Raw genomic sequence first — 12,567 nt, forward strand, 5'->3', positions numbered from 1 at the left:
CCCCAGTTTACTGTATGTCTGGATAATTAAAACCCTCATTATGCAAACATGACCCAGTTTTGATGTCTTCTCCAATTGCAAAAGTATTTTAGCTACCTCAATCTCACAGATATTTGCTGGTTTATAGCATATCCATACGAACATTTTCTTTATACTTTTACCTCCACTGCTAATTTCTATCCACAAGGTCTCTACATTTTCATAATTCCCTTCATAAACATCTTCCCTTATAATAGGTTTTATATCCGGTTTAACAGATAAACATACTCCACCTCCCCTTCTATTTGTTCGATCCTTCCAAAAAAGGGAATAACCCTCTAAATTAACTGCCCAGTCATGAGTTTCATCCCACCATGTTTCAGTAATGCCTATGATATCATACTGCTCCCTTGCAGCTATTAATTCAAGCTGCCCCATTTTATCTGTCAGGCTACTTGCATTAGCAAGCATGCATTTAAGTTTTTTTTTCAGCCTGTACTATTATCTTATCTGCTTCTTCCTTTCTGCGCCCACTTGGTTTAGTCTTTAGAAGTTTTCTAGTATTATCTCTATTTACTATGGGTGTCTCACTGCTTGTCAAACTCGCACTTGCCCCCATTCTATCTCCATACCCCCTTGTATCCTCCTCTATTCTATTTAGTCAATTATCTGTTTCATTCCCCTCCCCCATCCATCCTAGTTTAAAATCTCCTCAAACATTTTTAACATTCTCCCCCCTAGCACAGAAGATCCCTCTTCATTGAGGTGCAATCCGTCCCTAGAATATAGATGGCACCTCTCAAAAAAGGAGTCCCAGTGCTCTAAAAACCCCAAACCCTACTTCATGCACCACTTTCTTAGCATGCATTAACCTCCCTAATCTCTGACTGTCTCCCTGCGGTAGCGCATGGCACTGGTAGTATTTCAGAAAATACTACATTGGAGGTCCTAGCCTTAAGCTTTTGGCCTAGATCCCTGTAATCATTTTTTAGGACCCTGCATCTTTCTCTAACTTTGTCATTGGTGCCAACGTGTACCAAGACCGCCGGGTCAATCCAGCCCCCCTCAACAATCTGTCTACCCGATCCGCAATGTGCCGAACCCGAGCACCCGGGAGACAACAAACTGTTCGGTTCATGCGGTCATGGCAACAGATTGCCCTATCTACCTTCCTAATAGTGGAGTCCCCTACCACCACAATCTTTCTTTGTATCTGACAACCTGAGTTGATTACTCCTAATAACCGAAAGGCTTCAATTACTCGCACTAAATGTGAGTAGGATTACTGATGCTTATTATTGGGATTTCTTTTATATTTTTAATCTGTTGCACTATTGTATTTTTTCTTTTTAATATATACCTACCCGAGTGCGCTCTTGATCTTTTGCTCTCATCACCCTTGTGGACTTGGACTGAATGCACTTCAGAAGCAGCACCCATTGCAGGACAGTACTTATTTATTTTCTTTACATTTATGTATTTGCTTGTTTCTTTTATTTATAACATTATTTGCGCTCTATTCCTTGTTCCCATCTATAATAGAAGCAGGTATAGGGAGCAGTTTATGAAGTATCCCGCTGGTAAAAGGATTAACCCGACATTTAATTGAAAATAATCCCAGTGCTCCTCCCAAACTGCCTTGTAATTTACTAGAGACATTGTTTATATTTAGTACCTAAATAGGGAGCTACTTACAGATCCCAGGCTACTTACAGATCCCAGTTTATAGGGGGTAAAACTGTTCCCCTGTGGGATGTTAACGTTTCATTTCACTTCCCTGACAGGCGAGATGTTTATTCCATATTACATGGGTCGTGTGATCGATATCCTGGCAACACACTACAAGGAGGCCGCGTTCCTGGCAGCCATATTTTATATGGCCGTGTTTTCCATTTCGAGGTCAGTTCCAAAACAGTAGGGGAGGGGTGTAATGGAGCGACGCTCTACAGGGGAGGGGTGTAATGGAGCAACGCTCTGCAGGGGATGGGTGTAATGAAGCAACACATTGCAGGGAAGGGGTGTAATGGAGCGACGCTCTGCAGGGAAGGGGAGTACTGGTGTGACACTGCAGGATAATGGTATAACTGTACAATGCTCTGCAGAATAATGGTGTGACTGCGCGACGCTCTATAGGATAAAGGTATAACTGCGCAATGCTCTGCAGAATAAGGATATGACTGCATTACTCTGCATGATAAGGATATAACTGCACGTTGCTCTGCAGGATAAGGATACAACTGTGCGTTGCTCTGCAGGATAAGGTTATAACTGCCCGATGCTCTGCAGCTCTCTCTTCGCAGGCTGCCGCGGGGGCCTCTTCATGTTCTCGATGTCATGTCTCACACAACGCCTGCGGCTCCGGATTTTCCACTCCATCATCCAACAGGAAATCTCATTCTTTGAAGACACAAAAGCAGGTGCAGGGGTTACAGGGCTGGGGGGGGTTACAGGGCCGGGGGATGATTACGGGGGTTACAGGGCCGGGGGGGGGGGATTTACAGGGCTGGGGAACGATGACGGGAGTTATAGGGCCGGGAGACGGAGGTTAAAGGGCCGGGGGGGTTGCAGGGAAGGGGGGTCAATGGGGTTACAGGGTTGGGGGAACCCAAAAGGATGAAACTTCTGCCCCCGGCTCTGTACTTCTTTTACCCAGGTTGTCCTCTAAAGCTGTGTAATGTGGCAGTCATAAGCTTATAGGGATCCATGTTAAAGTGGGTAAGAAGCTGAAAGTGACTCACTGTGACTGCACATTTGCATGTCATTACCCAGAATCCCTAGCTGCAGTGGAAGCATTGAATGCTAAGTGATTATTGGGGGAAAAGCAGGTTTGGGGACCTGACAGACGTGAATGTTCGGTACTGTTCTGACTCATGCACACTGTGACTAATGTGTAGAGGCAGACAGCTCAACTCAATCCCTATTCCATACAAGGGGGGTGGGCTTCCATATTTCTGAAATGTTTATTGGGAACAATAGCAGAAATAAAATTGGGAAAAAGTACTCATGAAATACACATTTGGGGATGGGAATAGGAAATAGTTATGGTTATAGGGATAGGTAAAAACAAAGGATTCTGACAGGAGTAAGTGGAAGACAGTGTTGTAGACAGGCAGGCAAAACTCTAAAAAAGGACAGGACATGACACAATCCAGGACATGACATAATCAGAGAGGAAAAGGGGTTAGGACTGCACCAAGAGACAAGGGGAGGAGGGGCAGCCCAACTAACAGAGGAGAGAAGGGGGAGGGGAGTTGCCAATGTCACCGGAGACCAAGACTATCACACCAGGAATCAATTCGCCAGACAGAAACACAGAGTTTATAAAATTAATTTATTGGAAAAATAAATATTCACAACTGTTTACACTTACAACTGGGAAACTGGGGTCACCCTATCGATCTGGGTGCAAGGACCTCCTTAAAGAGATGTACCCTGTTCTTCCTTCCTGCAGTGTATGTTCCCTGCAGCTTCTCCCAGCTGCCTCAGCTAAAGAAGTCTCACAACTAAAGCTGATCTTATCTCATCTAGCTAGGGTTCTTCCTTCCCCCCAGGTGTTTGCAATATGACCCAGACCCTAATTGGTGGGGAAAGTGCAGCAACAAACACAGCTAGGCCTCGTTTAGACAGGCTGCTACGTCCACACGCTTGTGTGCGCACCTCCGCCGCGCGCTCCTGCAGCCCAGCGATCTGCGCTCAAACTGCAGGAGTTGGGACGCTTAGTTTGGAGAGTGGCGGGGGGGTGTAACGAACACGTCACAGAGCTGGTTCGCCTTTATTGTCTGAACCAGCTCACGTGACGCGACTGCAGCCCCAAATGTCAATTTGGGTTGTGGCGGCAAAATGTCGCAACGTCATCATGTAGTTTGCCGCCACAGTTTCAAGTGTGACAACTGTCATCCGCTACACTCAAAGAGTGACTATCGTGCGCGCGCACATCGCAACGCGGCCTGTCTGAGCGAGGCCTAAGGCTTGGTCCCTGCTGGCTACTGCAGCGCCCGATATGGCGGGTGCTGCGGGGACAAGAGCCGCCCCTCAATGGGGCCGGGTCCGCTGCTGGGGGTGGCCGCCGCACTGAGCGGTCAGTTTTTCCTGCAGCCAGGACAATTGTGATCAGTAGTAGCGACGGAGCGCTAGGCCACGCCCCCGGCGGCTCAGCTAATGAGGGCGAATCTGCCGGGTGACATGGCCTCGCCCCGTCACTCTCACCCCTGTCTTTCCCCCTGCAGCTCACTGCAAACCGGGGAACTCGGCTGCATGCGCCGCCAGCCAGCCTGGCAGGCGCACGTGCAGCGCAGAGAGCGGGGCCGTAGCCTTACATGCCAAGAGTGACTTCTGAAGATCACAGACCACTTTGCAACATTCCTAACTGAAAAAAAAATGTACCCCTGGACTCTGAAGTGCTGGAACATGGCTACATATAATAATAGGCATTTTTCTTTAAAAAAACATTTTTGCAGACACAGTCCATGCCGCGTAGAGCTTATAATCTATGTTTTTTGATGCCTCAGGCATGGGGAGATAAGGTGACTTGTCTAAGATCACAAGGAACCAACACTGGGAATTGAACCAGGAACTCGGTGTCATAGTCAGTGTCTTTACTCACTGTGCCGCTCCAGCCACTACAGATGTATTCCTGACAGGTAGGGGTAATGGCAGGTTTGACGTTTATTAAAAGCATATCTCCCGCTGCCGTCACAGCAAGGACAACAGGCCCTGATAGTTAGGAATGAAACCAGTTTAAAGCATGTTTCCCTATTCCAGAGCACTGGAGTTTGTTTAGCAAGATAGCATGATCTGACATGTTAGACCAATATAGTTAGAGACAGACAGGGGGAGCGGCCTATGCAGGGGAGCAGCCTACGGTACATGTAAAGAAGACCATTTTTAAAGTTGCCCTTTTTTAAGTGGCAAGCAGTATGGAGTTTAGCAGGGAGTTGTACAGGAGTGGAACAAGTGGACAACACAACACCTATTGTCCCTGAATCCTAGATAGGAACTACGCTGGAAAGGAGGACATTTTCTATCCCAGACTGCACATCTCGGCACTAAACTATTGATGCCATGCTGCTGCTACTATTTATATTTGCTCTGACCTCTCGCTTCTTTTCAAAATACACGTTTCTTTCTACAGGCCTCATTATTCCTCTAACTCTATTAATATATATCCAACTCTCCTTTTTTTACCACTTCTCAGTTCACATGAACTCCTTTCTTAATAGCGCCCTCTGACCCTACACAGCTATATCCCCTGCACTAAAACACACCCCTACAAATCATCCTCACACATTTTCTTTCTTTACATGCTTCTCCTCCTTCCTTCTGGGGATATCTCTGCCAATTCTTGTCTCTACCTTATTTCTACATGCTCTCATCCTCGCCTCCAACATGCAACATCTACTCCTTCTGGTGCCAACCCCGCTAACCTCATACCCATCCCCTGTCACCCTCCTTCCTCTCTCCCTTTCTCCTGTGCCCTTGGGAATGCTCGCTCCCTTTCCAACAAGTTCTCTCACGCTCTGCTCCTCTTTGCTATAACTGAGATTTGACTCACTCAGTCTGGCTACACTGGAAGCTGCCCTTTCTTTGGTGGCCTTTCTTTCTCCCACACTCCTCGACTCTATCGGCCATTACCGAACCCTTCCAATTCCTCTGCCTTTCTTTTCCCTTCTTTGAGGCTTACACTGTCCAGCTTTTCTCTCCTCACACTGTCCACATGGCGGTCATCCATCTCCCGCCTACCTCTACTCATCCCCCTTCTGTCGTTCTCTCTCACTTTGAATTCTATCTCTCCTTCTTTCTCTCTTCAGACTCCCCTGTACTTCTCCTTGGGGACTTCAACTGCCATATTGATGACCTCCGTTGGGTTTCCCGCTTTCTCTCTCTAACCTCTTCTTTTGGCCTTAAACAGTGGACAGCAGCCAGCCCCCACAATGATGGCAACTACCAAACCTGGTTTTCAATAAAAAACTTTTCTCTCTGATTTCTCCATTTCCCCTTTTCCTCACTCTGATCATCATCTCATCTCTTTTTCTCTCTCGCTCACTTCTCCACCTCCATCTACCCCTCATTTCTGCAGAGACCTGCGCTTTATTAACCTACCAGCTTTTGATTCCAATTTATGCTCCTCCCTCAGCTCTGCTCCAGACCTGACAACCACGTCAGGAACTACAACTTTGCCCTATACTCCTCTCTTGATCTACATGCCCGCTTTCTCTCTGCCGTTCTCGCCATTCTAACCCCAGACGCTTGCTAAATTTCCACACGCGCATGCTGCGTTCCTGCACGTCACTGCAAATTTATGCTATCCTGTTTCAACTCTGCCCTCTCTCTGGCTAAACAAACGTATTTTCCTTCACTAATCCACACACACAAATCTAACCCACACCGACTCTTCTCTGTTTTTGACTCCCTACTCAGACCACCCTCTGCTGACTGTTTTTCTTCCTCCATCTCACCTCGGGACTTTACTGATTATTTAAAGGAAAAGGTGGAATCCATACGTCAGGACATCCCCTCTGTATCCTCCTCCCATCCTACACACTTCCTAACTCACCTCCTGCCTTCCTCAACTCTTTTTCTGCTATTACAGAGGATGATGTATCATTGCTGAACTTTTCTTCTCCTCTACCTCTTGCTCCTACTATAATCCCGACGCTCACACATATTTTTAACTCCTCCCTCTACTCTGGTACCTTTCCCTCCTCCTTCAAACATGCAACAGTTATACCATTACTCAAAAACAGGAAGCTTAACCCTACCTGTCTTTCTAACTATCGTTATGTCTCCCTTCTGTGTTTTGCCTCTAGACTCCTTCAATATCTTGTATTTTCTCGCTTGCTCCATTTTCTCGCCATCTATTCTCTCCTAGACTCTCTACAATCTGACTTCCGCACTGCTCACTCCACTGAAACAGCCCTCACTAAAATAACTAATGACCTCCATACTGCCAAAGACAAAGGTCATTACACTCTGCTAATATTACTCGACCTCTCTGCAGCATTTGATACTGTGGAACACCCACAGTACTTCTTGAGGTACTTCTAACACTTCATCAGTGCTAAAGGCACCGTGTGAAAATGTAATATAACTCACACCTATATAACAGCGGGATACAATATATGTCACTTATCCAACAGCAGAGGTACTTCTAACACTGTGAACACATCCCCGCAAATTGTATTTTATTTATTTATTTCTAAAAAAAATACCGGAAAGTAATACATTGAGAGTTACATTACCTCTCATTTTCAAGTATGTTCTGGGCACAGAGTTATAACAATACATGGTTACATTAAAAGAACAGAGGTTATACAGTCAATTCACAGACATTTCATGTACAGATTGAGTTGGAAAATTGGATACAGGGGATAAAAGGTGAGTTTCAGATTGAAATAGAGAAGCTTTAACATCACCAAACACCAAATGGCTCACACCCTGTAGCTGCCCTGTACACTGAAAGGGTTCAAAAGGCACTGTGTGACATGACAATGCAATATTAAATTCCCATTATTCTCAAACACCTCCTTACTGCTGTCACTAAATGGTCCCTGTCACATAATGACATCTCAGGAGGTGATGCTCGGACAGCAGAAGAGAGACACAGAACACTGAACATGGCGGCACACAGAGGAAATCATATACAATATATATATTTATTAGGATATTGCTGGGATATACCAGTAAAAATAAATCAAATTGTATAGTAAGTTTAATGGATAGGAGTATCTAATGTATGGTTTGTATAGGAGGAAATATATGGGATAAGGTAATCTGTAGCACGGGATGCTCTCGCTGGCGTGTTATAGCGGGATATGTTTTACCAGTGACTCCTATAACGCGATATGTTGTGTTATCAGTGAGAGTAATGTAGTCTGCTACATTTATATATTAATTGTATATGGGCTGAGAGGTACTATAAGTGCTATGTACTGTATAGGATTGCTACAGGGTGAAGTCAGGTACTGATAATTATGCCTGGGAAACACATATCTGAGTCCTTCATCCAGTACTCAGAAGGTTAACCCAGTAAGAATATTTGGGCAATCAGGAAGTAAGCTGAGACAGCTGGCAACCAGCTTGGTAAGGAGGCTACTGCTTGTAGTAGGTGGCTGACTCAGACCTGTCCTGTGCAAGCACCTATCCAGAAGGATTTCCTAAATGCTCTCTAAGGACAGAGATTCCCAAAGAAAGATACAGTAAGGACTTAAATATTGTTTCATAACTATTGTCAGTGTTTGACAAATCACCCAAAAATCTACTCGCCAAACCAAAAAAATCTACTCGCCACCTAGCCCCGCGCCCAGCCCCAAAAAATAAGTAAATTGAATAAATTCCTAGTAAGAACAACATTCGTTTTTGACATAAGTTTATTTATTGTATTAAATTATACTACAATTAGTCCTTGTTACATAGGTGTATGTTTATATAAATATCGGATCTGGGGAAAAAAGCCAGATATGAATGACTAGTTTCCTAAACCCCTTAACCAGTGTCTGGATGCCCCCGCTTCACAATTTCTAAAGCAGCAATCCTGCCTTTGGATCTTACCTGATCCGGAGTCCCTCAATGTCCAGGTACCCACATTCCCGCAACGTTATATGTTGGGAGGGGAGGTATTCCCTACCTGTCTTCTGGGTTAGGGGGGATTCCGATGTCTTCCGTGTAAAGCTTGAGTCAGATCTGAAAGAAAGCAGTATAGGTTATTTCGGTGTAGGTATAGGGCAGTTAAGATATATAGGGTAAATAAGATATCCAGATCCAGAGAGTGAGACAGAGAGAGTGTGAGACTGATGAGTGTGTGTGTGAGACAGACGAGAGTGTGTGTGAGACAGACGAGTTTGTGTGTGAGACAGACGAGTGTGTGTGTGAGACAGACGAGTGTGTGTGTGAGACAGACGAGTGTGTGTGTGAGACAGACGAGTTTGTGTGTGAGACAGACGAGTGTGTGAGAGAGACAGACGAGTGTGTGAGAGAGACAGACGAGTGTGTGAGAGAGACAGACGAGTGTGTGAGAGAGACAGATGAGTATGTGAGAGAGACAGACGAGTGTGTGAGAGAGACAGACGAGTGTGGGTGAGAGACAGACGAGTGTGTGAGAGAGACAGACGAGTGTGTGAGAGAGACAGACGAGTGTGTGAGAGAGACAGATGAGTATGTGAGAGAGACAGACGAGTGTGTGAGAGAGACAGACGAGTGTGGGTGAGAGACAGACGAGTGTGGGTGAGAGAGACAGACGAGTGTGGGTGAGAGAGACAGACGAGTGTGGGTGAGAGAGACAGACGAGTGTGGGTGAGAGAGACAGACGAGTGTGGGTGAGAGAGACAGACGAGTGTGGGTGAGAGAGACAGACGAGTGTGGGTGAGAGTGACAGACGAGTGTGGGTGAGAGAGAGGGAGGGTGACAGAGAGAGAGAGAGGGCGACAGAGAGAGAGAGAGGGCAACAGAGAGAGAGGGCGACAGAGAGAGAGAGAGGGGGCGACAGAGAGAGAGAGAGGGGGCGACAGAGAGAGAGAGGGCGACAGAGAGAGGGGGCGACAGAGAGAGAGAGAGGGCGACAGAGAGAGAGAGAGAGCAACAGAGAGAGAGAGAGGGCGACAGAGAGAGAGAGAGAGGGGGCGACAGAGAGAGAGAGAGGGGGGGCGACAGAGAGAGAGAGAGAGGGGGGGCGACAGAGAGAGGGGGGGCGACAGAGAGAGGGGGGGCGACAGAGAGAGGGGGGGCGACAGAGAGAGAGAGGGGGCGACACAGAGAGAGGGGGGCGACAGAGAGAGGGGGGGCGACAGAGAGAGAGGGGGGCGACAGAGAGAGAGGGGGCGACAGAGAGAGGGGGGGGCGACAGAGAGAGAGAGAGGGCAACAGAGATAGAGGGGGGCAACAGAGAGAGAGAGGGGGTGACAGAGAGAGAGAGGGGGTGACAGAGAGAGAGAGGGGGTGACAGAGAGAGAGAGGGGGCGACAGAGAGAGAGAGACGAGGCGACAGAGAGAGAGAGGGGGTGACAGAGAAAGAGAGGGGGGCGACAGAGAAAGAGAGGGGGGGCGACAGAGAGAGAGAGGGGGCGACAGAGAGAGAGGGTGAGAGACAGAGAGAGGGTGAGAGACAGAGAGAGGGTGAGAGACAGAGAGAGGGTGAGAGACAGAGAGAGGGTGAGACAGAGAGAGGGTGAGAGACAGAGAGAGGGTGAGAGACAGAGGCAGAGAGAGGGTGAGAGACAGAGAGGTTGAGAGTGGGTGACTGACTGACTGGAGGGGGTGGGGGGTGACTGGGTGGGGTGGGGTGACTGGTTGGGGGGGTGACTAACTGAGTGAGGGGGGGACTGACTGGGTGAGGGGACTGACTGGGTGGGTGATAGGGTGGGGAGGGAGTGACTGAGTGATTTGGTGGGGGGTGACTGGCTGGGGGATTGGAAGGGGGGGTGACTGATTGGGTGGGGGGGATGGGTGATTGGGTGGGGGGGGTGACTGACTGGGTGATTGGGTGGGGGGGGGGGGTGACTGATTGAGGGGGTACTTCTGGTGTCCTACACACTCACACTCTCTTTCTCTCCCATACACACACACTGTCTCCCATACACACACATTCTCTCCCATACACACACACACGGGTGGGGGGGGGAGGAAGAGAGAAAGGCTAGCCACCATGCAGGTGGCTCCCCACCAGGAGCCAGCCACGACAACGCACCACCACCACTGCCCTGCTCCCCCCCAATATCCCCCCCCCCGCGCCAATCTCCTGCCCCACGTGGGCAGCCAAGGGAGTGCTGGGGACGGGGGGAAGGAACACCCCCGCACCACTTCCCCGCTCCCCCCCCCCCCGCCAATCTCCAGCCCCGCGCGGGCAGCCAAGGTAGTGGCGGGGACCGGGTGGGAAGGTACACCTCCACTCCCACCTCCCGGCCCGGGTGGGCAGCCAGCTTTGGGGACCGGAGGCAGGAGGCAGAAACACACACACTTTTACACTTACCCGTGTAGAGAAAGCAGGGCGGCTTGACTGCTCAGTGCAAAAAAAAAAATCTTGGCAGCTCCATCCCGCGTTACGCCCATTCAGCCAATCAGCTAGAGAGATTTGTATTTTTTTCAGAGCAGGGTTTTTTTTTTTGCAGAGCAGGGGAAATATAACGGGCCACAAGCCAATATCCACTCGCACCTGGCGAGTGGGCGATCGGGTTTGTCGAGCACTGACTATTGTGGTATATGTTTAGGGATTGGGAACTGGACAAAGCCAGCCAATAGATAGGGCCTGTAATGTTTAACGAGATCTCCCAATGGGTTGTAGGCGTTCTTTTTATAAGTTTTGTGATCAGATGTACTGTACATGGGCTGTATACAGGATGGGAGGGAGTGTATATAAAATAACCTAGGATATGTATATATCAGATTCAGGAGATGTACAGTGTGAATAATAATGTTATCTCACCCCAGGTGAAATCACCTCTCGCCTGTCCCATGACACTTCCAGCGTGAGTCGCTCCATCGCAGGGAATGTGAACATCTCTCTGCGTATGCTGGTTAAATGTGTTGGGGTTTATTCCTTCATGCTCTCGCTGTCCTGGCAGCTCACGCTCCTCACCTTTATCAGTACCCCGCTAACCTGGATAATCCAGAAACTGTACAACCACTACTATCAGGTACTGACACGTGTGTACTGTGTGTGTGTATGTATGTATACTGTGTGTATGTATGTATACTGTGTGTGTATACTGTGCATATACTGCTTCATGTTTACTGTGTGTATGTATGTAAATTTCGTGTGTGTAGTGATGCGTGTGTACTGACGCATGTATACTATATGCGTACTGCGTGTGTGTGTGTGTGTATACTGCATGTGTACTGTGTGTAGGTCTGTATGTATTCTGTGTCTATGGGTATACTGTGTGTGTGTGTGTGTGTATGTATGTATTTATACCGTGTGTGTGTACTGATGCATGTGTACTGTGTATGTGTGCGTGTACTGACGCATGTGTACTGTGTGTATACTGTGTATGTATATGAGTATACTGTGTGCATGTGTGTGTACTGGGTGTGTACTGACGCGTGTACTGTATTTTGTATACTGGTTTGTGATGTGTGATCTCTCCTAGGATCTGTTGTAGGGTTTATTTAAGATCTGTATACAGGGATTGGAGGTTTGTCATGTGTGATCTCTCCCAGGATCTGTTATAGGGTTTATTTAGGATCTGCATACGGGGATTGAGTGTTTTGTGATGTGTGATATTCCCCAAGGATCTGGTACTGAAGGTGCAGAATTCCATCGCTATATCCAGTGATCTGGCTAAGGAGATTATCGAGTCAGTCAAGACCGTGCGCAGTTTTGCCGCAGAGGAGGAAGAGGCGAAAAGATATGAGGAGTCTCTGCGACAGACGCACGAACTGCAGAAGCGCAGGGACCTGGTCAGAGCGGTGTACGTGCTGCTTATAAGGGTAATTCATATAGACATATTTGCCCTCCCCCCGCAGAGTGACACAGACAGAAGGGCGCTATGAATCTGCCAATCCCCCCACGCAGGGTGACACAGACAGAACGGAGTTATGAGTCTGTCCCGCCCCTCGCAGGGTGACCGTGACAGTCACAAGTGAGCTGGGAGTCTGCCC

General features: G+C 48.0%; 1 protein-coding gene across 4 annotated transcripts in view; it reads left to right on the plus strand.

Annotated features, from left to right (window-relative positions):
• TAP2 (transporter 2, ATP binding cassette subfamily B member) overlaps positions 1-12,567 on the plus strand; it is a 67,290-nt gene that overhangs the window by 32,899 nt on the left and 21,824 nt on the right. For all 4 annotated transcript variants that reach the window (XM_075578000.1, XM_075578001.1, XM_075577999.1 and 1 more), the window contains 4 exons: positions 1,764-1,878; positions 2,266-2,396; positions 11,398-11,603; positions 12,199-12,396. In XM_075578000.1, the coding sequence (XP_075434115.1) occupies positions 1,764-1,878; positions 2,266-2,396; positions 11,398-11,603; positions 12,199-12,396 (650 nt within the window). The remainder of the gene's footprint in view (positions 1-1,763; positions 1,879-2,265; positions 2,397-11,397; positions 11,604-12,198; positions 12,397-12,567) is intronic.

Source organism: Ascaphus truei, chromosome 20, assembly GCF_040206685.1.
Source record: "Ascaphus truei isolate aAscTru1 chromosome 20, aAscTru1.hap1, whole genome shotgun sequence".
NCBI classification, from domain to species: domain Eukaryota; kingdom Metazoa; phylum Chordata; class Amphibia; order Anura; family Ascaphidae; genus Ascaphus; species Ascaphus truei.